At 41.5% G+C, this 25,267-nt stretch overlaps 1 protein-coding gene and 1 long non-coding RNA gene across 3 annotated transcripts in view; one reads left to right on the top strand and one right to left on the bottom strand.

The window, feature by feature from the left end:
• The window catches only part of LOC149440351 (uncharacterized), a 109,076-nt gene that overhangs the window by 63,681 nt on the left and 20,128 nt on the right, over nucleotides 1-25,267 (bottom strand). Inside the window, exon 4 of the long non-coding RNA XR_016307650.1 lies at nucleotides 21,425-21,543. This is a non-coding gene — a long non-coding RNA (uncharacterized LOC149440351). The remainder of the gene's footprint in view (nucleotides 1-21,424; nucleotides 21,544-25,267) is intronic.
• The window catches only part of DMTN (dematin actin binding protein), an 81,385-nt gene that overhangs the window by 49,581 nt on the left and 6,537 nt on the right, over nucleotides 1-25,267 (top strand). For both annotated transcript variants that reach the window (XM_089658715.1, XM_089658714.1), the window contains exons 3-11: nucleotides 3,060-3,118; nucleotides 6,180-6,254; nucleotides 20,081-20,236; nucleotides 20,417-20,461; nucleotides 22,167-22,278; nucleotides 23,476-23,532; nucleotides 23,876-24,016; nucleotides 24,122-24,228; nucleotides 24,917-25,022. In XM_089658715.1, the coding sequence (XP_089514841.1) occupies nucleotides 3,101-3,118; nucleotides 6,180-6,254; nucleotides 20,081-20,236; nucleotides 20,417-20,461; nucleotides 22,167-22,278; nucleotides 23,476-23,532; nucleotides 23,876-24,016; nucleotides 24,122-24,228; nucleotides 24,917-25,022 (817 nt within the window). In that variant the 5' untranslated portion in view covers nucleotides 3,060-3,100. The remainder of the gene's footprint in view (nucleotides 1-3,059; nucleotides 3,119-6,179; nucleotides 6,255-20,080; nucleotides 20,237-20,416; nucleotides 20,462-22,166; nucleotides 22,279-23,475; nucleotides 23,533-23,875; nucleotides 24,017-24,121; nucleotides 24,229-24,916; nucleotides 25,023-25,267) is intronic.

The raw sequence follows: 25,267 nt of genomic DNA, 5'->3' as shown, positions 1-25,267 counted from the left end.
AAGGTCTATAGCAAACTGGTCATTATTTTCTGTGAGACAGTGTGCAACAGACTCTGTTTTCTCAATATTCAGCTTAGGGCAGGCTCCCAATTCTAACCAGGGTTATGAAGTGCCACAGCTAGTAAACATTATGCCAGCCCCGGACTACACTGTGTTAATGCAGTTTTCTTCAGGACAAATGTACTATGCTGTATGCAGTCTTGGAGTTCACAAGTAAATTTCTATGGATGAGTGGTCCTCATTTAGGATTCAAGGGGATAAATCCAAGATGCTTATTGATACAGAGTAGTAAAGGGAAGGATGATGATCATTTGAAAAGCTCACTGACTTTGATTAGGTGGCTCACATGCAACAAGGGCTATCCTCATTATCACTTAAACCAGCAGTCTCTAATCTGTGACCCAGGGGCCGAATGCGGCCCTTTGCATACTTTTATCCGACTTGGGGCACTATTCCTTCCACTGACACCAGCAATTGAGCAATAAGTCCTGCACTGAAACCAACAGTGGGGCACTATTCCTTCCACTGACATCAATGATGGATCACTGTTCCTCTCACTGACACCAATGATGGGGTACTATTCCTCCCATTGACATCAATGATGGGGCACTATTCCTCCCAATGACACCAACAATGGGGTATTATTCCTTGCACTGACACCAATGATGGGGCACTATTCCTCTCACTGATACAAATAATGGGACACCATTTATTCCAATGACACCATCGATGGGGCACTATTCCCCCCACTGACACGAATAATGGGGCACTATTCCTCCCACTGATACCAATATTGAGGCACTTTTCCTACCACTGACATCAGTGATGGGCACTATTTCTCCCAATGACACCAATGATGGGGCATTATTTCTCTCAATGACACCAATGATGGGCCACTATTCCTCCCACTGACACCAACAATGGGGCACTAATATATCCCCTGATACCAAAGATGAACACTGTTTACTCCTACTGATTCCAGGTCATTTTCTACTCCCATTGGCACAGGCTAGCCCCACTAAAGTTTGAAGCACAGTAAACAGGCCCTTTGTTTAGAAAGTTTGGAGGCCTCTGATTTAAACCATAACAAGGAGCACTAGACCAAATTCATAAAGTAATCCAAAACAGCCATAATGATTTACAAGACAGCCAGTGCATTTCAGAGGCAAAGCACACATTTCCTTCATCAGTGCACAGCAATATTTGCAAATGTTTGAATAGACATAGGGAACCAGATGCCAGCAAAACTGCTTGCAAGGGATTCAGATGGTGCAGAATTATACCAGTGACAACTACAACAAACCACTCATTGGGTTTGGTTTACTAAAGGCAAATAGACTATGCACTTTGCAAAGTGCAGTTGACCTCCGCAAGAGCAGTTGCTTCAGAACTTGTAAATGAGCAGAAGCTCTGCTGACTTCCACCATCCAGTCATGTGCAAACAAAATGCATTTTGTTTTACTTTTTCTAGCATGTGATTGGGTATTCTTTGCAAAGTGAAGCTTTACCTTATTTACTGAGCTCTGGAGCAACTGCACTTGCAGAATGCAACTGCACTTTTCATAGTGCACAATCTATTTGCCTTTAGTAAATCAACCCCAATGTGTCATGTTGCCAGTGACAGCTTCTTGATAATGGTGTTGTCCCCTAAAAAAACTTTTTCTGTTCACTATTGATCCTTTTGATAAACAAAAAAAGTTGGAAATGTCTGAAATATTTTTTATGCTACACCCATTCTATGTGGACTCTCCCCAACATATGCAACTTTTGCTTGTGTTTCGTTTGCCAACACCGAGCTGGTAGCTTAAGCCTGGCATATTATGAACAATTGCTCTTCACGGACCTGTCTTACCCCATTTCCCACCAGCCCATTCTGGTGCTTCGATAGCAAAGACTGTTTTTCAACTGTGAGACATCAGGACCTGGCAGAAAAGAGCCAGTAATATGCCCTCAGTCTGGCAACATAATGATGTGTTTAGCCAGCAAGTGGGTTTAGGAGCTGCTAAAGATAAAATACATGTCCAGAAATTGCACTACAGTGACAGGACAGCTAAGATGTAATTAGTGTTCTTGGTCTTTAAGGGACGTTGTCACAGAGCAGAGCAGCCTGATTAAGCTGTGCTGAAAGCAGCCTGACTCATGGCCACAAAATAGTTGTATGGCTTTGAAGCTAAACCACAAAATCTCTGTCCTAGAGCTAGTCTACAGCATATTGGGGAATGGTTGCTTCCATCACTGGCTTTACATGCATTTTCCTTGTGTTTGAGTCCCTTATAGACTTTTTTTTTTAAATGTTTTTGGGACTAAGGACATCTACTTATGATCTGGTGAGCCATCTGGTGTTTTATACCTTTATTCGTAAGCTTCAACTCCCACACAAATAACTGCAATATGAAAACAGTCCTATATATTATTTAATTCCTATAATTATTACAATCTGATATAATATATACTATAGTTTTACAGGGTATTTAGAACCATATGCTTTAGTACCTGCCCCAGAACAGCTTTTGTCTAATGTCTCCAACATGCTAATACATACCCTTACTCATATGTAGGTGTGCACCTTGGCTGATATGGTCAGAAGCCTATGGCAGCAGCAATGAGCAGAAAATATATAGGCCCAGAGGGGAAATTCCAACTTTTTTTATTGCAATGCCTCCAAAAGTTAATGGACAAACAAAGCCATTATACAAGGTTAATGGACAAACAAATTGTTAGGATGGTCATAAACAGCCCAATTATAAGAAGAGTTGTTTCCGATTTAGTGCAACGCTTGTGATAAGTGGTCCATTTATGGACTCTTGGAGGGGCAATAGTGCCTCTAGCAGACAGACAGGCTTGATACTGCATTGGGAATATCTCCCAGTACATTGGCCTAATTCATAGCTGTACAGAAAACGTAATGACTGTGAGAAGAATACACCACTGTCAGTTAACAGTGGCAGAACCAGATAAACTGATGGCTCATTCAAGACTAGACCATTATTTTATTGCTCATCATTCTTGGATAAACACAATTTATCTGGTAACCTTATCCTTTACTTTATCTCTTGTAGATCTCCGGTATACGCACAGGACATTGACATACAAAAGCTGAATGGAAAAGCTTCCAAAGGTGAGGCAAATATGTGTCGTGTTGCATTAATTTATAATTTGTTTAAAAAAGGATGACCATACAGGGTTATGCAGGTCATAGACAGGTCAAAAATCGTCCGGTTTTAAAAAAAAAAAAAAAAAAATGAAAAATCAGTCGTTCAATTGGCCGACGTTACCACTAACGGTAAAAAAATAGGCCGATTTTTGTCCCGACTACGGCCGGAATTTTTACTTCTGTCCCTTGCAGAGAGATCCGCCATTATATTTTATATTTTATATGAAAAGTCTTGCGGTTGCAACAATCTATCCATTTGTATCCATTTCGGATACAGATGTTTTTATTCGGATACAAATAGATACATTGTTGCAACCGCAAGACTTTTCATATAAAATATAATAGCGAACTGGAATTCTTCTTCTTCTTTTTCTTCTTCTTGCAGGTCATGGCTCATGCGCAGATTTTTTATCGGTAAAATGATCGGCCGATTTTCCCATCATTGCCAGGAAAATCGGCCGATCGTCAAAATCCAACTTTAGTGATAAAAAAAATGTGCTCGAAAAACGGCCGACCAATTAACCCACTAACGGTGCGAAAATCGGCTGATTTTTTTTTTCGGCCGAGAAAACGGCCGATTTTCGACCCGTCTATGGCCTGCATTAGTATAACTAACAGATTTCACATCCACACAAAGGAGGTAGATGGAGGAATTCCCCAGCTGGGACATTATATTCTGACAGCTGCACCTGTGGATGTCAGAATACACTGAACAGTGGCTGCAGCTAACTGGCAATGTGCATGAAATTGGTTTATGGTGACATCTGAGTGCATGTAGATCTTGGAGCAAGAGACCAGGTTGAGCATTTTGGTGCCTTATGAGATAGGTGCAGGTCAGTATTAATGCTTGTATTAAGGATAACGGTATGGTAGGGGTTATAGTTTAGTTCAACTTAACACCCCAATCACATCGGGTGCGATTGTCATGCAATTTGCATGCCGTACGACTTGCCAATCGTATGCCAAGTCGCTCCCTATTGTTCACTATTACAGCGGTCATATCGTTGCGGTTCCGACTTGGTCGGAGCCGCACCGATTTCTAAAGTAGTGCATGCACTACTTTTGTTGCGATTTGCATAGACATCTGTGTCAGATGTCTTGCAAATCGCAACTGAAATCAGCAGGTCACCCGATTTTTTAAATTGTGCAACTTCACTGCAAGTTTCACGATTTCAAAATCGGCTTTGATGTGGCCGGGGGCTTAATGGGGCAAGTGAAGGGATTAGGTTGTTATTTTAGATGTAGCATTAGGGGTTATTTTAGATTGGAGTTCAAGGTTGTTATGCACATGTTAAAATTACTCTGTACTACTGAAAAATACATTAACGCAAAGCTGTAGGTTGGTAACAGACAGCATACATTTTTCAGGGGGCTGGGCCCATGATGGATACAAGTGACAGTCCCCTCTGCCTCCAGTCTAATGGTTGATGACTAAGCAGTGCAGGGGAGGGATCCTTAAACTTTATTTCCACTTTTGTAGCCAAATTGGGATAATGCCTACTTTAACCCCTTCGTGCCTAAGAGTAAAACAAATCTAAACACCCAAACACTAACCCTGACACTGACCTAGATCAAACCTTGATCTAGGTATTTTTATTATTATTTTATTTTTTTTTACACACACTTTTTTTTGTCTCTGATAGGACAGAGAGAGATATAATGTATCTCTCTCCTCCAGAGAGAGAAAACACGGGGGCAGGTTTCACAGTGACTGATCACTGTGATAGCCAATCAGAGGCTATCACGGTGGTCAGGTGACCCGGAATCAGGTGTTCCAGGTCCCGATCATTACTACGAGACCTTGTACTCTCAGTGAGACCCTGGTCTCTGTGCTGGGAGCGCACAATGCAGCGCATTCCCAGAATAATTATTAATTAATAATTCATAAAATATAATTAATAATTCCCAGATACGCAAATTAGTGGCCCCACGGAAAAAAGCCCAGTCTGGTGGAGTCGCATATTTGCCTACGTTAGTCGTGAAGGTGTTAAATGTAACATATTCCCATTCTTATAGCATAGCATAAACAAAATTGTGGCTTACCTTTTTTAGATGCTCTGTTCTGGACCCTTCTGTAAGTAAGGTATTTTTCTTTTTTTATGAAGGGGCTGAGCAATTGTGTATGCCATAATTAACCCTGTCTGTACTGTGCAGATCTCCATTACCAATTGTAACTAGATTTGAACACTGTCTGTCCTAACAATGGGTTAAAGGTCTAGAGGCTGGACATCTTGCATTGTATGTTAATAAAGACAGACTTGGGACAGGCTCATACTAACATTGTTCAAGAAACCTTGCAGTCAGCCATGACACCTCTTCCTGAAAATGTAAGTTAAAAAAAATGCATACTGTGTGAATAGAACACCTTACATACATATAGCGGGGGGTTCTCAAATTTGACTGCAAAAGTAGAAATGTGTTTTAAAATTTTTCAAGGCCAGCTTACCATATGGAAAATATCAGCAATTAGCAAACAAACAAGACCTTTCAAGCTATCCAATAACTGTTTCCTTGGTCACTAATGTCTGCAGGTGCTCAATGACATTAGTTAAAAATTAGTTCAAGATTCAAACCATGCTGATTGTACCCAATTCGATTGTTGTACAACTTGGGTACAACCAGCCTGTCAAGTTTTGCATGCAATTATTGCCAGTGGCTATAGCCGCTAGCAATAATCACTGTGTTCTCCTGGCAGGGACAGCTCCCCACCCTGCCAGGATAACACACTAGCCCCACGGGAGGGATTCCCCCATCAACACTGACTGCGCAGCAAAGAAAATTGCATTGTCTATCGCCGCTTTTAGTCTCTCAGTCAGGCTAAAAAATACCAGATCCTCAAAATGTCTTCAAATTATTACTGGCGCTTAAACTGTCATCAGAAAAATGACAACTAGGATGTGACTGCTTTCCACAAACACAATAATCAATAACATCATTTTCATTCCATAAATGAATCCCATTGTGTTTAACAACTAGTATCTAATTATGCATATATGTATATCAGTATTGTTCTTTCTATTTCCAGACCCCACTTACGTCTCCTGGCAGTGTCACTTCCTCCAGAGGGCCCAGTGTACCGGGTTCCCCTTCTGCTATCACTGTGAGTCATTTGTTGGCTTTGGTCTTTCCACAACAATAGATATTAGAAATTTATCCTTTACTTATGGTATGAAATCAAGTGAAACTGTTCATGACAGGCACCTCTCTGCACAAAGGACCACTATGCCCCCTTATCTTGTAGAAATGAAAGTCTATCTTCTAAAATTACAAGTTTTTAGGTAGACTATATTGGGGCTTAATAACTCAACTCCAGCCAAAAATGTTTTTGTTTTTTTGTTTTTAAATTAGCTGAGAAAGGTCAAAACATCCATCTGCTGTTAAATTGGTGTCTGTGTTAGAGTAATCCCCTCACTTCCTGCTGTCTCAGTGACAACACTTTGGTGTTAATGAAATTAACAACAGGTGCACTAGATGGGCAACAATGAGACGACCCCCAGAACAGGAATGCTTTTACAGGTGGAGGCCACTGACATTTTTTTCCTTCTCATTTTTTCTGATTGTTAGTCAGTAGTTTTACATTTGGCTAGGGTCAGTGTCACTACTGGTAGCATGAGGCGATACCTGGACCCTAAAGAGGTTGCACAGGCAGTCCAACTCCTCCAGGGTGGCACATCAATATGTGCCATTGCCAGACGGTTTGCTGTGTCTCCCAGCACAGTCTCAAGAGCATGGAGAAGATTCCAGGAGACAGGCAGTTACTCTAAGAGAGCTGGACAGGGCCATAGAAGGTCCTTAACCCATCAGCAGGACAGGTATCTGCTCCTTTGTGCAAGGAGGAACAGGATGAGCACTGCCAGAGCCTTACAAAATGACCTCCAGCAGGCCACTGGTGTGAATGTCTCTGACCAAACAATCAGAAACAGACTTCATGAGGGTGGTCTGAGGGCCTGACGTCCTCTAGTGGGCCCTGTGCTCACTGCCTGGCACCATAGCACCTTTCAAGTCCTCCCTACCTCTCCCTCTCTATCCTTCTCTTCTTTTGAGACTCACTGCATTCTGCTGTTTTCTCCCATTGCTCTGAGGATTGCAGTGATCTATTGGCCTCCTGGACCGGTGTCACGCTTTCCTAATGACTTCTCTGCCTGGCTACCTTACTTTCTCTCCTCTAAAATACCCACTATCATTCTTGGAGATTTTAACATCTCCATTAATGTGAACAACTCAGCTACATCTCAACTCTTCAACCTAACCTTATCTTTTGCCTTAACACGATGGCTACAGTCCTCCACTCACTGTGATGGGAATACAGTTGTGGCCAAAATTATTCAACCCCCACTGAAATTGAGTGTTTTGGCCAGTTTGACATTGCTTTTGATCATTCAGTCATCTTGCTTACATTTACATTAAAGAGGCACTTGTAGGTCAGACAAATATAACATAACAGTTATAATGAAATAACCACAAATGTCTTTTCTGTGCTCACAGCATTATCAGTTTTATTCAACCCCCAAGTGACATTCAATCTTAGTACTTAGTACAGCATCCTTTTACAGTTATAACAGCTTTTAAACGTGAAGCATAGCTTGACACAAGTGTCTTGCAGCGATCTACGGGTATCTTCGCCCATTCTTCATGGGCAAAGGCCTCCAGTTCAGTCACATTCTTAGGCTTGCGCACTGCAACTGCTTTCTTTAAGTCCCACCAGAGGTTCTCAATCGGATTTAAGTCTGGTGACTGCGATGGCCACTCCAAAATGTTCCAGCCTTTCCTCTGCAACCATGCTCTAGTGGACTTGGAGGTATGCTTGGGATCATTGTCCTGTTGAAAGGTCCAACGTCTCCCAAGCCTCAGGTGTGTGACGGACTGCATCACGTTTCCATCCAATATCTCCTGGTACTGAAGAGAATTCATGGTACCTTGCACACGCTGAAGCTTCCCTGTACCTGCAGAAGCAAAACAGCCCCAAAGCATGATTGACCCTCCACCATGCTTCACAGTAGGCAAGGTGTTCTTTTCATCATAGGCCTTGTTCTTCCTCCTCCAAACATAGCGTTGATCCATGGGCCCAAACAGTTCTAATTTTGTTTCATCAGTCCACAGAACACTATCCCACAACTTTTGTGGTTTGTCCACATGGCTTTTGGCATACTGCAGTCGACTCTTCTTATTCTTTGGAGACAGCAAGGGGGTACGCCTGGGAGTTCTGGCACGGAGGCCTTCATTACGCAGTGTGCGTCTTATTGTCTGGGCTGAAACTTCTGTACCCACATCTGACAAATCTTTTCTCAGTTCCTCAGCAGTCACACGGGGACTTCTCTCCACTCTACGCTTCAGGTAGCGCACAGCAGTCGAAGTCAGCATCTTCTTTCTGCCACGACCAGGTAGCGTTTCAACAGTGCCCTTTGCCTTGAATTTGCGAATGATGCTTCCTAAGGTGTCTCTTGGTATGTTTAACATCTTTGCAATCTTCTTATAGCCATTGCCCTTCCTGTGAAGAGAAATCACCTCTTCTCTTGTCTTCCTGGACCATTCTCTTGCCTTCACCATGTTTGTAACCACACCAGTAAATGTCTAGAAGGAGCTGAGTATCACAGTCATTTTAAAGCTGCCTAATTGGTGCTTATTATGCTTGATTGCTGCTCGGTGACATCCACAGGTGTTTTCAATACCTGATGGAAAGCACCTGTATGAACCTCTGTTCTTCAGAGTGGTAGTCTTTAAGGGGTTGAATAATTGTGGCAATGAAGAAACCACATAAGAACCATTTACTACTGTATTACATAAACAATTGATGTCATTTTAGTTGCATTTGGGTAGTTACAACGTCCTTGTAGGATTTGATTCTGAATACAATTCCAAATGTACACTATAGTCCCTAAACCCCTTTACAGCATTGGGGGTTGAATAATTTTGGCCACAACTGTATATTAGACCTTGTTTTCTCCCATCTTTGCACTCCCTACAACCTCACAAACACCCCCTTTCCTCTCTCTGATCACAATCTCATCACCTTCACAGTGTCCTCATCTTCAAACGCCTATCCCTCCAAGCAGCAAACAATTACCCGCAGAAGCCTTCACAACTTTAACTCTTCTCTTTTCCACTCTGCAACTGACCCCCTCTATTGCAAAATCTCTCCCCTGTCTTGCCCTGACCTGGCCACATCTGTCTACAACAGTTCGCTTTCATCCACACTAGACTCACTTGCTCCTCTAACTACATGAAGTATCAGACCCCGACCATTACAACCTTGGAAGACTGACAACAACAGAAATCTTAAGAGACATAATTGTGCTTTGGAGAGACTGTGGCGTAAAACCAAATCCCAGCAAGTATTCACCCTATATAAATCTGCTTTCTTAAAATATAATTCCTCCCTCCATGCTGCAAACAAGCCTACTTTGTCACTCTTATTAATACCTTGTCATCCAGTCCTCATCGTCTCTTCTCTGTTTTTAACTCTCTACTTTCTCCACCTCCACCCAGTAACTCACTCACTGCGTACGAGATTGCCAATCATTTCAAAAACAAGATTGATGCAATTCATAGGGGCATCTCCACTACACAGACACCTATCCCACTTAGCATTCCTTATTCTAAACCTCCCTCAACACTTTCCTCTTTTGTCCTTGCTACTACTGAAGAGCTCACTGAAGTTTCCTCAGAAGGCCATCTCACCACCTGCCCCCTGGATCCTGTTCCCTCACAATTACTACGGTCACCCTCTTCTTCTATCCTATGCTCCGTCACTCACATCTTCGATCTCTCCCTCTCTACTGGCGCCTTCCCCTCCCCTCTAAAGCATGCACAGATCACTCCCATACTTAAAAAGCCCTCACTCGACCCCACCAATCTGAACAACTTAAGACCCATCTCACTGCTCCTGTTTACCTCGAAACTCTTAGAACGCTTAGTCTACAATTTCCTGAGCTTTTACCTCACTGACAACAACCATCTTGAGCCTTTACAGTCTGGATTTCGCTCACTACACTACACTAAAACTCACTAATGATTTACTAACTGCTAAAACTAATGGTCACTACTCCATACTCTTACTATTTGACCTCTCTGTGGCTTTTGATACTGCTGACCATCCCCTCCTCCTCAAAAAACTCCACTCTCTTGGCCTCCGAGACTCTGCTCTCTCCTGGTTCTCCTCCTACCTATCGCAGCGCTCCTTCAGCGTTACCTATAACTCGGTCTTCTCCTCTCCTCTTTCTGTAGGGGTCCCTCAAGCTTCTGTCCTTGGACCCCTTCTCTTCTCCATCTACACCTCCTCCCTTGGTCACTTGATAAACTCCCATGGCTTTAGGTACCACCTCTATGCTGATGACACACAAATCTATCTTTCTACTCCTCACCTCACCCCTTCGGTCTCCTCTCGCATTACTAACCTACTAAGTGACATATCAGCATGGATGTCACTCCACTTCCTCAAACTAAATCTTTCTAAAATGGAGTTCATATTATTACCTCCAGCCCATGCCCCCTCCCTTGACTTCTCCATCAAGATCAATAATACAACCATCAGTCCCTCCCCTCCTGTCAGGGTACTAGGTGTAATCCTGGACTCCCATCTGTCCTTTCTGGTCCAAATCCAATCACTGTCCAAATCTTGTAGACTTCACCTTCGCAACATCTCTAAGATACGCTTATTTTTAACTACTCAAACCACTAAGCAATTTATTCACTCCCTTGTTATCTCTTGCCTTGACTATTGTAACTCCCTCCTCATTGGCCTACCTAATTGCAGGCTATCCCCTCTTCAGTCTATTATGAATGCTGCTGCCAGACTCATCCACCTTACCAACCATTCCATATCTGCCATCCCTCTCTGCCAATCCTTCCACTGGCTTTCCATTGCCCAACGAATAAAATTCAAAATATTAACAATAACATATAAAGCTATTTATAACTCTGCCCCAAATTACATCACCAATCTTGTCTCCAAATATCACCCAAACCGTCCTCTCCGCTCCTCCCACAACCTCCTGCTCTCTAGCTCCCTTGTCTCCTCCTCCCATGCTCATCTCCAGGCCTTCTCCAGAGCCTCCCCTATCCTCTGGAACTCTCTACCCCAATCTATCTGACTATTGCCTACTCTGCCCACTTTTAGGCAATCTCTGAAAACCTATCTCTTCAGGGAAGCCTATCCTGCATTTAGCTAATAACTGAATTTTCCATTTCCCCTATCAGTTCATCCCCTACAGTTAATACCTTTTGTACCACCAGCCCCTCCCTCTTAGATTGTAAACTCCAAGGAGCAGGGCCCTCCTAACCCTCTTGTATTGAACTGTATAATTGCTGTATTGCCTCCCTTTATATTGTAAAGCGCTGAGCAAACTGTTGGCGCTATATAAATCTTGTATAATAATAATAGAGCCTGATTGGCATTTTCCATTAAACACCAGAATTGGCAGGTCCGCCACTGGTGACCTGTGCTTTTCACAGATGAGAGCAGGTTTACCCTGAGCACATGTGACAGACGTGGAAAGGTCTGGCGAAGCCGCAGAAAATGTTTATGCTGCCTGTAACATCGTTCAGCATGACCGGTTTGGTGGTCGGTCAGTGATGGTCTGGGGAGGCATATCCATGGAAGGACGCCTAGACCTGTACAGGCTAGACAAAGGCCCCCTGACTGCTATTAGGTATCGGGATGAAATCCTTGAACCCATTGTCAGACCCTACGCTGGTGCAGTGGGTCCAGGGTTCCTCCTGGTGCACGACAATGCCCGGCCTCATGTGGCGAGAGTATGCAGGCAGTTCCTGAAGGATGAAGGAATTGATGCCATTGAATAGCCCCCCCATGCTCGCCTGACCTAAATCCAATTGAACACCTCTGGGATATCATGTTTCGGTCCATCCAAAGCCACCAGGTTGCACCTCAGACTGTCCAGGAGCTCAGTGATAGCCTGGTCCAGATCTGGGAGGAAATACCCCAGGACACCATCCCTCAGCTCATTGGGAGCATGCCCCGACATTGTCAGGCATGCATGCAAGCACATGGGGGCCATACAAACTACTGAGTACCATTTTGAATTGCTGCAATGAAATTTCAGCAAAATGGACTAGCCTGCTGCATCATTTTTTCACTTTGATTTTCGGAGTGTCTTTGAATTCAGTCCTCTGTAGGTTGATAATTTTCATTTCTATCAAACGATGGGGCATTCTTATGTTCCTAGAAATTTTGAAGGGCCCTCTGCACACTGGTATATACCCTTTCAAGCAGACTGTGCAATAAATAGGGATATTTAGTTCACACATATTGCAATACATACTTAAGCTGGCCAACTGCGTCAAATTAATCCCTCTATGGCCAGTCCTACTCTGCTCTGCCTACGCAAATGCTACTGTGGACACAATGCTAGCATAGGGGAAAAGACACAATGGGGAGAGCTACAAGGTTCAGGTCTGGCTACTGACCCAACAATACAACAAACAAGAGATTCCTGTGCTCAAATCCCAACAGCTAGTGCATGCATTTATCCATGTTATGTTCCTAACACATTACACATATCAGTAAAGATGTCCAGCATGCTATTTTTCTTCAGAGATCTCATGTGTTTTCAAAGTGTTCCTTTAATTTTTTTGTGCAGCGTACTTCATGAAGACTTGATTATTATAGAACTAAAGCCAAAACTTTTTGTTTGTTTGTTTTTGTCCCTTCAGGTGATGGTAGTGGAAGTTGTAAGAAAATCCCTTTGAAGTAAGGGAATATCTGGTTTTCATGCCAGGATCACTAGAACTAGTGTCCCCATTGCAAGATTTCCCCTCTAGTTTGTGTTCTGGTGACAACTCCAAATTTGGGATTTTCTTTCACTTCCACTCTTGGTGATAATGATCACCAGGACAAATAGAGAGGGTGAACCTCCATAACGGGGGCACAGATAGCAATAAGAACCTGAGAGGTGTTCTAGCCACAAAGGTTTTGCCTTTAGTCATACTAATATATACAGTATATATAGTATAATATACAGGAATGTCACAAAGTTGTAAAACTGACATAAGACTAAAATCTTGTAGCCATAAGACACAGCCTTGGTTGTCATTACACAAATCCAATTTGACAAAAAACCCTTCAGAACAATGATGAGTGGCGCTATCATCAATTAAAATGTTTTTGGGGAAACCTCCCAAAGCCCCTGAGAACGAAAAAGGATTGGAATGTGTTTGAAAGGTTGTTGGATTCACGGGGTGATGGGAAACATGGAGTAGCTAAAGTATATAGAATTCTCACAGATTTAGACACAAACACTAAACCATTGCACATTGTGAATTGGGAAAGAGATATGGGGGTGGTGTTAGATGAAGGAAAACAGAAGAAAGTAAATAGATTAGTTCACGAAAACGTAAGTTTGAGGGATGTAGAATTAAATTACAAATGTTTGACAAGATGGCACATTGTTCCGAGTGTGGAGGGTAAGATAAGTGTAGAGAAATCACAGTGGTGTTGGCGAGAGTGTGGGGAAGTGGGGACAGTTTTCCATATTTGGTGGGAATGTCCAAAGATTCAAATATTCTGGAAAAAAATAATATATTTAATAGAGACCATCACTGAAGTAAACATCGGGTTAGACCCTGGGTTGTGCTTGCTACACAGTTCAGAGATATCAGTTAGTATGTATAAGAAATTAGGCTTAGGGTACTATCTGAATGCAGCTAAAAGTCTGATCCCCAAATACTGGAAGAAAAAAGAAATACCGAAAGAGGAGGAGTGGATAGAGAGAGTAAATTGGACTAGGGAGATGGAGAAGATATATTATCTACAGGAAGATAAGTTGGAGATATATCTCTTGAAATGGGAAAAATGGGAAAATTTCGTAATAAGTATGAGAAAGTGAAGAGTAGAATGTTATAGAGAAAAATTGGGTAGGTTATGCTTGCTTTGGATACAAGTCAAGGAAATGCAGAGTGGGGGGGGGGGAGGGAGTCAAGGTTTTAAGAGGGAGGTAATTGAAACAATAAGAAAAAATCGTATATTTTATGATGAGTGAGATGAAGTTGTTTATTGTTACTTATGTGAAAAATACTAATAAATATTTAAATTAAAAAAAAAAAAAAAGAACAATGATACAGTAAATCCCCAGAGCAGTGCAATTGGACTGCTCCAGAAAGGTGCTTTGCACTGGTAAGCACATGCCTGATACCCTGACCCTGTTTCTGGAATAACTGGTGTGATTCTTAAATCGGTCCTTCTAGGAAGGTTCTATATATCTCCCTCAAGGCTAGGAATACACATACTCCACTAGATGCTAAAACTAACTTGTAATTTCGGCACAAATGATGGCTTTTTTAATCCTCCTTATCTTGATTTATGAACCATACAAAAACAGCAAAAGCAACTTCCCTGATAGGTGGTAAACTAAATAAATCCAGACAAACACTGAACTATGGTCTTTTTACAACAGAAATATATAATTTGCACTCAGTAAAAGGAACAGTCCAGGAAACCACTAGAGAAATAGATACAAAATCCTATTTGAGAAAATTTAGGACACCCACCGATCCCAAGAGCAATTAGGGACGTAATGGAATCTATGATTACAATTAGAGAATTAGAGCATTCTATAGTATCCACAAACACTAGGGAGGCACCATGGGCTAATGGGTGCTCCATCACATATTACAAGATCTTCAAAGACATCCAAAAACTTTTTCTACAAGCATATAACTTCATTTTGAGAGATGATACAGTTATTATTATTCAGGATTTATATAGCGCACAGTGACAATGTGCACACAAAGCAGTTATTCCCAGGGAAGACAAGGATCTCTCACAATACAGGATCCCTCCCAACTGCTCTCCTGAATGTAGACATGAAACTCCTAAAAAAAACTCACCAGCAGATCCTTACCTAGTATGCAAAATATATATGTCGATCAAGTACAGTGCCAACCTTTAGGACAGGGGTCCTCAAACTACGGTCTGCCAAAGATATTTACCTGGCCCCCCGGGTTGGCAGAAAAAAAAATGGAGAAACCAGCGAACAGCAGCCTGGAAACCACTGATTTCACCTGGAACAGGAGAGGAGGAGGAGAGCACACCAGGCACCAGGTGCAGTGCATTGCGGTGTCCAGTGCGTTACAGAGTACAGTGCATTGCGGTGTCCAGTGCATTACAGTGTACAGTGCATTTTGGTGTCAAGAGCATTACAGAGTACAGTGCATTTTGGTCTCAAGTGCGTTATACAGTACAGTGCATTTTGGTGTCCAGTGCATTAGAGTACAGTGCATTTTGGTGTCAATTGCGTTACAGTGTACAGTGCATTTTGGTTTCAAGTGCATTACAGTGTACAGTGCATTTTGGTGTCAAGTGCATTACAGTATACAGTGCATTTTGGTGTCAAGTGCATTACAGTGTACAGTGCATTTTGGTGTCAAGTGCCTTACACACTACAGTGCATTTTGGTGTCAAGTACTTTACAGAGTACAGTGAATTGCGGTGTCAAGTGCATTACAGAGTACAGTGCATTTTGGTGTCAAGTGCGTTACAGTGTACAGTGCATTTTGGTGTCAAGTGCATTACAGTGTACAGTGCATTTTGGTCTCAAGTGCGTTACACAGTACAGTGCATTTTGGTGTCCAGTGCATTAGAGTACAGTGCATTTTGGTGTCAAGTGCGTTACAGTGTACAGTGCATTTTAGTTTCAAGTGCATTACAGTGTACAGTGCATTTTGGTGTCAAGTGCATTACAGTATACAGTGCATTTTGGTGTCAAGTGCATTACAGTGTACAGTGCATGTTGGTGTCAAGTGCCTTACACACTACAGTGCATTTTGGTGTCAATTACTTTACAGAATACAGTGCATTGCGGTGTCCAGTGCATACAGTGCATTTTGGTGTCCAGTGCGTTACAGTATACAGTGCATTTCGGTGTCAAGTGCGTTACAGTGAATTGCGGTGTCAAGTGCATTGCAGTGTACAGTACATTTTGGTGTCCAGTGTGTTACAGTGTACAGTGCATTTTGGTGTCAAGTGCGTTACAATGTACAGTGCATTTGGATGTCCAGTGTGTACAGTGCATTTTGTTGTCCAGTGCATTACAGTGTAAAGTACATTTTGGTGTCCAGTGCGTTACAGTGTACAGTGCATTTTGGTGTCTAGTGCATTACAATGCACAGTGAATTTTGGTGTCAAGTGTGTTACATTGTACAGTGAATTGCGTTGTCAAGTGCATTACAGTGTACAGTACATTTTGGTGTCAAGTGCGTTACAGTGTACAGTGCATTTTGGTGTCCAGTGCGTTACAGTGTACAGTGCATTTTGGTGTCAAGTGCATTACAGCGTACAGTGCATTTTGGTTTCAAGTGCGTTAGTGTACAGTGCACTGCAGTGTCAAGTGCCTTACAGTGTACAGTGCATTTTGGTGTCAAGTGCATTACGGTGTACAGTGCATTTTGGTGTCAAGTGCGTTACAGTGTACAGTGCATTTTGGTGTCAAGTGCGTTACACAGTACAGTGCATTTTGGTGTCAAGTACTTTACAGAGTACAGTGCATTGCAGTGTCCAGTGCATTACAGTGTCCAGTGCATTTTGGTGTCCAGTGCGTATAATGCATTTTGTTGTCCAGTGCGTTACATTGTACAGTGCATTTTGGTGTCAAGTGCGTTACAGTGTACAGTGAATTGCGGTGTCAAGTGCATTACAGTGTACAGTACATTCTGGTGTCCAGTATGTTACAGTGTACAATGCATTTTGGTGTCAAGTGCGTTACAGTGTACAGTGCATTACAGTGTACAGTGCATTTTGTTGTCCAGTGCATTACAGTGTACAGTACATTTTGATGTCCAGTGCATTACAGTGTACAGTGAATTTTAGTGTCAAGTGCGTTACAGTGTACAGTGAATTGCGGTGTCAAATGCATTACAGTGTACAGTACATTTTGGTGTCCAGTGTTGTAGCAATTGTACGTAGAGAGATGGATGCGAACCTCCATTTTGCCAAAGGCCCTCCATCTTGTATCATTTCTACTCCAAATCAGCTTCCCCCCTCCCCCTCTGTTGAGTGACACGTGGTCCCTGTGTGCTGGGTTCAGAAGTGCACAGGCAATCAGGCACAGCGGGACAGCTTCATGGTTATAAATCCCAAATGAGCTGGTGCCCGGGTGTCTGTTAGCTTCTCAATCTGAGATAATCGTAAAGCCATAAACCAGTCCTTCGCTGGGCTTCAATGAATTCCTAGGTAGCCGTAAAACAGACCTCACATTTAAAACCCACTTTTTCCTATAATTTCATATCTTAAGTTAGGAAATAATTACATAAAAATAAAGCACATATTCGGATACCTCAGCTTAATACGAGTCGTCTGATATCTTGCACCCCTGGATTACATATACAGGAGAGCAGAAAGCCATATAGTTCTATCTGGAATAGTGAACTATGCCATATTTGATGTCTGGATGTTCAGAATATCATTCTGCAGATTATCCTACCCGTGGATAGAATGTTACATGTACCTAGGAAAGGCTATTGACCCTGGTATAACTCGCGAGGGATTTTGGTTCTAGCCTGAGTCCCCCGCCTAAAACACCCCTCCCCAAATGAGGCGGTTGGTTCTCTGCTGTAAGGAGACACCCTGCTGAGTTCCTAGAAAAGGGCTGTCAGGTTTGGAGAAGTAAGTTGAAGTTGAAGAATTCTCCCTTTTAACATCGGAACCAACTTGGGAGACGGTACCCTTTTGCTCTGAAACTTGATCTGCTTAACCCAGGATTTTTGGCAAGTACTCTACCTCTCTAAACTTCTTTCTGTTATCTCTTTGCTGTGTTATTGCTCTCTGTATTTATATATATATATTGGCTACATCTTTTTCTGCAAATACGTTTATTGCACCATTTTGACCTTTTTAGTAATAAATCTTATTTTCTGAAAAGTGTTGAACTGTTTCTAAAGCTCTTTAATGTAAACTAAGAATCCCTGTCTCTGAAGAGCGCTACTGTGTGTTTTTAAACTTCTGTATATCTCTGCCTGCGGTGACAGTGTGTATACAGACGCTTATTCAAACATCATAGTGTTATTGCTAATATTGGCGAGTTTCCTCCTTTTCTCTACAAAAAGGCGGTGGTGGCAGTGCGAAGGGTTAATTGCGTAATTAGCTTGACCCAGTAACAATCGCTCTCAGGCTGCAGGTACATAGATTGTGGTCCATTAGCTGGAAAATCTTTGTGCAGGGTGCAGCTGAGCGTGACAGCGCAGTTTTAGATTGGCTAGTCCTTCGGTCACGAGTTGGAGAGAAGGGCTGGGGATCTGACGCCGCAACCGTCACAAGTGTGTTACAGTGTACATTGCATTTTGGTGTCCAGTGTGTTTCAGTGTACAGTACATTTTGGTGTCCAGTGCATTAGAATGTACAGTGAATTTTGGTGTCAAGTGCGTTACAGTGTACAGTGCATTTTGGTATCAAGTGCATTTTAAATATTGTATTTTTTCCTGTTTTTTTGCACTACAGATAAGATATGTGTGGTGTGCATAGGAATTTGTTCATATTTTTTTCAAACTATATTCCGGCCCTATAACAGTGTGAAGGTCAGTGAACTGACCCCCTGTTTAAAACGTTTGAGGACCCCTGCTTTAGGAAGTACAAGATTACACTGCAAGACTCATAAACATCATACATGCCACCAAATGCTAGTCAAAGACCCTGTCATTGGTTTCTACTGGCAATTCTTGAAGTCAACCTTAAAACGTAATGGCTTGGGCAACAAATAACGCCATTAATATCAGTAAAAGTTATTTTTCTGTTTTTGTATGGTACACAAATCAAGATAAAAAGGATTAAAAAGACATCATTTGTGCCAAAATTACAAGTTAGATTTAGCATCTAGCAGAGTGTGTGTATTCCTAGCTTTAAGGGAGACTTAAAGAACCTTCTGTGATGGATCCATTTAAGAATCAAACCTGTTATTCCTGCAGCAACTGCTGCAGGTAAAGTTAGTGATACTGACCTGCTTCGCCGACTAATATTTGTCCTCCCACTAGAACCCTTCTTATGGTCTACAAGGGCTGATCAAAACATAATCACGCTTACCAAAACATCAGGCCACCACAATATAGCAGTCTAGGTTGATAATATTATTTTTTTCATCCCTCAACCATGCACATTCCTTTTCAACCCATTACAGGCCATAAGTGAAATTTCAAAATACATTTCAAAAACTTTGGAGGCTTTGAACCTATTTATCGCACAAAACTTTTTCAGCACTTTCAAACCTCACCAGAAAGGGAAGTGCCCACCAGAATGGGAATCAGGTATCACTCCTATCAGCAGACCTATCTCCCATTCATTCAGACATTCATCTCCCACTGTTGTCCACATTTAATTAACTGGAGAAACCTCACCCTGTCTTGATTCAGATGGTGTAATATTTTTTAACACCACTCCATTCAGTATTCAAATAGTTTATATGGGTTCATAGTACTTTGTGTGTCAATCATAGTATTTTAACATAATCAAGCAAATCGGTATAGGTCCTCTAGAAATCCACCTCTATTACATGCCATCACATCTGACTCACATTGTAGACTGGTACTGCCACCAATGTCCTAAACTCTGGTTAAGAACAGAGCAGGAATATTGACACCTCTCCATAGATATGTGTTCTCACACTTGAATCTTGGTTACTATGTAAATTTCCTCTAGACGTGTAGTAATCCAGCATGAAACAACTTCTGCCTCTGTGCAGGAATTTCTTACAATAGAGACCAGTCACTGCTATACTCCCTCTCCTTGTACAGGATGACTGGCCTTGTATTCTGCCCCCTGCAGTTTTCTGCAGGATGCCTATAGTGGGCAGACAAGCTGTGTCCCTCTTTTGGGTCTGTGAAGGCATTTAGTGTAAATTTATATCCACTAGGGTTGAGGAATATATGTAAATGAAAGTATTTGTGCCCAGAACTGAGCTTTAATGACTTCCCCTGATCTCTGTTCAGGCCCGCATGGACAGTCGTGTCATTGGTTACAAGGATCTCGCAGCCCTCCCTCGTGACAAGGCCATACTGGATATTGAGCGGCCTGACCTGATGATCTATGAACCACATTTTACATACACACTTCTGGAGAACACAGAGACACTCCGCAGCCGAGAGGTGAGTCCTCATCCAAAGAATGAACTGTTTAAAAATTCTCACGTGATTTCTGAAACCGGCTTACATAAACATTCAATCTTTTGTTCTTTTTGGAATCTTCAATCCAAAAACATGTAAAATAATAGAATACATACAGCGGATTGCTAAATGCTTATTTGACACTTTTCTCTGTTTTCGTAGCGATCTCTGTCTCCTAAGTCAATATCACCTCCTCCATCACCTGAGGTAAGTTCAGACAAATCTAATATAATGAAGTAGGGCAGTAGAATCATCAGTTTGGTACATAGTATTTAGTGCCCACATTATTACATTGTAGCAATACTTGTTGAACCACAACTTCACAATGCATGCCAACATATACTCACCGGCCACTTTGTTAGGTACACCTTGCTAGTGCCAAGAAAATATCCCCAACAACATTACACCACCACCACCAGCCTGAACTGTTGACACAAGGCAGGATGGATCCATACTTTCAAGTTGTTTACCCAAATTCTGACCCTACCATCTGAATTTTGCAGCTGAAATCGAATGCCCACTCTCTTCTGACCTGTGACATCAGCAAGACATTTTCATCCACACAAAGGACGCTCACTGGATATTTTATCTTTTTCGGACCATTCTCTGTAAACCCTAGAGATGGTTGTGTGTGAAAATCCCAGTAGATCAGCAGTTTTTGAAATACTCAGTCTAGCCCATCTGGCACCATCAACCTTGCCATGTTTAGTCACATAAATCCCCTTTCTTTCCCATTCTGATGCTCAGTTTGAACTTCAGCAAGTCTTCTTCACTATGTCTACATTCCTAAATGCATTGAGTTGCTGCCATGTGATTGGCTGATTAGCAATTTGTGTTACCAAGCAATTGAACAGGTGTACCTAATAAAGTGGCCGGTGAGTGTACATACAGCATTGTAGTGCCATTCAGTTTTATGTAATTTTGATACTACTGAACGTAGATGTGGAATGCTCTCAATCTATACAGACAGAATATTCCATAGACATAGCCATTTGTAGCCCTCCTAACAGAACAAATAAAATACAGATATCCCACAATGCACAAACATGTTCCTAAAAGCCTTTAAAACCATAAAGGATCATGTTTTTTATTTTATTCTGTAGAGCTGAAATCCTAATCCAGTATGACAAACTCTGAACAGACCTTACCAACCCTTGAAAAGCACCATACCTTTTATTACCCAAACATTTGGCAATGTTGGACGTAGACGTGTGCAATTTGTTTCGTTTTGATTTGTTTATCAGATAAAAATTTCTTCCAAATGGACACAGAAACGAATGACAACATATCTGAAAAAAAGTTATAACAAAATTAATGAATGCATTTGTTTCATTCGGATGATGTCACACGATGCGATAGTAGTTCGGGCCCATGGGGAAATTAATTTTATTTTTCAATTTGTTTGATAATTTGGAATTAGGATATTTTAATTTCATTTGTTAATTCGAGTGCACATGATGCCAGTCGATATTGTCCTATCAACTCATACCATTTCTCATGGAGGGTTGGACTAGTGTCCGAAAATATTGAACCTGTCCAATTCGATAATATATTGAATATATAGGAATCTTCTGGAAAAACTGCTACATTTTTTTGAATACATCTGGACCAAAGAATATTCAAAAAGAATGCCAAAGATACAAAACAAATTCCCAAAATGAATCGGATCAACACAACGAATATGACAACACGAAATGTTTCAAATAAATAATGCACCCGAAATGAAACAAAAATTTCCAGCGTGTACATGTCTAGTTGGAAGCAGTGCTTTTAATGTAAAATTAGTTAGAAAGGTTACATTGGACTTTGCAAATGATACAAAATGATAATGATAACCTAAATGGTACATTAGATGAAGAACAAGTTTTGTAGTTTCAAGGGATTAAATTGATGTTTATTGATGCTTAAACAGGTCGCAGCACTTTGGGCTGATACCAAGTCTATAGTAAGCAGCTCTACTTTACAAGGACCCCGAGGAGGAAGCAACTCACCTAGATCAGGAGTTCAACACTTTCACTGTCCAGGTAAGAAAATCTCACAGAGATAGGTCTCTGAAGGTAAGACAGCCCACAGAGTATTATTTTTTTCATTCAACCAGTAGGTTGAACAAAGAAAAAATGACTCAGTTCCCCATCCACATACTGTGCTGCAGTAGCACCATGCAATACAATATTAAGAAATGTCAGGTGGCCTCAGAACCCTGTGAGGGTTTGCACCCGGTGCGAGTCGCAACCCTCAACCCCCTTAGTAGGCCACTGGAGTATGTAAAGTCAAAATATTGTTCCTTATTTTGGAAAGAATGGGGAATTGTTAGAACCAACATCAGTTTTAGTGCTATCAATAATTGTTTTACTGCTAGATTTGCCCTCCTGTCCTGCTGAAAATATTTTACAAGGCAGAAAGTGAAGGGAACTCTCCAGCAGCAATAAAGGCAAAAACAAAACTTGCTAGAACCCATCAGATTTTTTTCTTGTGTCCTGTTGCAGTTTTAGACAAAACTAAGAATATGGCTGAAGGTCAGGCAAAAATGATGACTGAAACTACTTTCTAATTCCTCCAGATTTCTTTTGGAATGGCAAGAGATTCTGAGCCCACAAAAAGCTCAGCCTTTGCCCCTGCTGTGAGCTAATCACTACTCCTGCAGCTCTAACATTCAATATCAGATTCTTATCTGATACCAGACTATCAGATAGCAGGGTAGTGGATTTTGAGGCCTCTGCCAGGGTCAGGGTGCACAAATAGCAATCTGAAAGCCTTTTCCAGGAATTTTTTTGTTTGCACTAGCCCATCACTTAATGTCACATATCCATCACCTGAATACTTGCACAAATTATTGGTTCTGTACGACTATATTTAGATGTGTGGCTATTATTGCCGCACTTCTGAAAAGCGATCCGTGGTAATTTGCTTTTCGACAGACGGAATGGAGGCAATATATCACTTCCTCAGTGCTCAATTACCCTGTAAATGCTGCATCACCACAGCAAAAATTGCTGCTGCCACCCCCCTTCGCAACAAGGAGTTTCCACCCCCACTTTTCTAAGCCCCTAAGCCCCTTATGCAGACAAGGACAATGTAGAGATTCATATATACTTTAACCACTTAGCCACCAGTTTGTTCACTATGGTATTAAATAATTCAAATATTTTGGTGCTGCACTGAATATGTACATTAACGTAAATATATATTTATCTGTTATTTAACCTGTTCATTATTTACAGAAATTTCACAAAAAGAGCCGAACCTGTACAAAAAACCTCCAATCTACAAACAGAGAGGTAAGATGAAAAATACATATGGGGATTACTTTACTAAAACTGGAGAGTGCAAATTCTGGTGCAGCTGTGCATGGTAGCCAATCAGCTTCTGACTTCAGCTTGTTGAATTAAGCTTTGACAAAAAACCTGGAAGCTGATTGGTTATAATGCAGAGCATCACCTGATTTTGCACTCTTCAGTTTTAGTAAATCAACCCCATAGCCTTATTGCTTGAACTCACACTCCCTTATCCCCATGACATTTTGGGCCTTTTGTATTTGTCTTTCACATAAGGTGCTGTTATGCTGTTACAGCTAATGCCTCAATGAACGCCATTTAAAAGCAATATTTTATTTCCCTTCAGAGTCAGCACTCCCTCACAGGCTAACCGATGACCCCATAGTTGAATCTTCAAAATTTCCAGCTGCAAAACCTCCTGATCCAAACCAGCCAGCAAAAATTGAGACAGATTATTGGCCATGTCCACCTTCCTTGGCTGTTGTAGGTAAGAGTGGTTCTCAGCCACATTCTTGAGTAATGATGCATCATGTTTTTTAATGCATCATGCCCTATGTCAAGGTGTTGACCAAAAATTTTCTGAACACTGCAGAATCTGAGAGACGATATCGCAGGGAGTCTCAACGTGGGGAGGAGGAAAGTGAAGAAAGAGAAGATGTGAAAGAACTGAGTCATCGACAGATAAGGGAGCTGAACAAGGTGGCTGTCATTGTAGAGTAAAGATAAAAAAAATATGTGCTACCACTTATATTATTGTTGTATTAAGGCCCAAGTTTAGGGGTTATGCTGTCCTAGGCACAGGTAAAAGAAGGCACTCTGACATAAAGCCAAGACCAATAGGGCTGGTTCACACCAGATGCAGTCCAGTGAGTTGTTAATCTGCATCAAAAATGCATGCACGGCGTTTTTCATGTATTCCAATGGCCCTAAACAAATTGGAATGCATCAAAACCAAACTGGAATGCACATGTCCTGAATTGAGATGAATAAAAAAAAAAGAGGGGAAAAAGCGCACAAAAAATGTGCATGCAGCAACGTATCTGTAACGCAGAAAATGTGGTGTGAACCGGCCCTTACTGTCTGCACCCAGGCGCTATGAAAAGTAAAGAAAGGCACAATATAGGCATCTTCCTTTGTTCTGAGTCTTTACAGGAAATAGGAGCCAGTTTTCATGACAAAAAAGTCTTGCCACTGGTATTGACAGCTTGGTTTTACAAGATAAATATGTATGATAATCGGCTGGAGCCAGAATGCAGAAAAGTAACAGCAATGAGCTACTTATGTTTGGTGGCTGCACTAGGTACCTGCACGCTAGTAAATGGTGTCCTTTAAGGTTGTCCTTCATTTCTGTTTTATATCCTTCACACTTTTTATCTTTTACATACAGATCCAATCTAATCTAGGAAAACTAATTTTAAAAGAGGAAATGATGAAAGGGGGTACTCCAAAAAGAAAAACCCGCTCATTGCCTGACAGGACACCAATCTACACACGTAAGTCTTTTCTTCTTCCAGGTCCCGTCTACTTCTCTATTAGCAACATGGCACTATGCATTCCAGACCTTGCCCGTTCACAATCTAACCTCACTTTAAAGCCTACAATTAACATAGAATCTGAAAGCCAACATGTTAGTGATTATTTAGCAGTAGAGGGCATTTGGTAAAGAAAGGCATGAAATGGTCTTTTAATTTCCTGTACAGTTCTTGCAGATTTCACCCAAAAAACTGTAGTTGTAGTC

Source organism: Staurois parvus, unplaced genomic scaffold, assembly GCF_062004578.1.
Source record: "Staurois parvus isolate SC_StPar_1 unplaced genomic scaffold, SC_StPar_1.0 ptg001090l, whole genome shotgun sequence".
Lineage (NCBI taxonomy): Eukaryota > Metazoa > Chordata > Amphibia > Anura > Ranidae > Staurois > Staurois parvus.
This window is presented reverse-complemented; position numbering and strand designations above follow the sequence as displayed.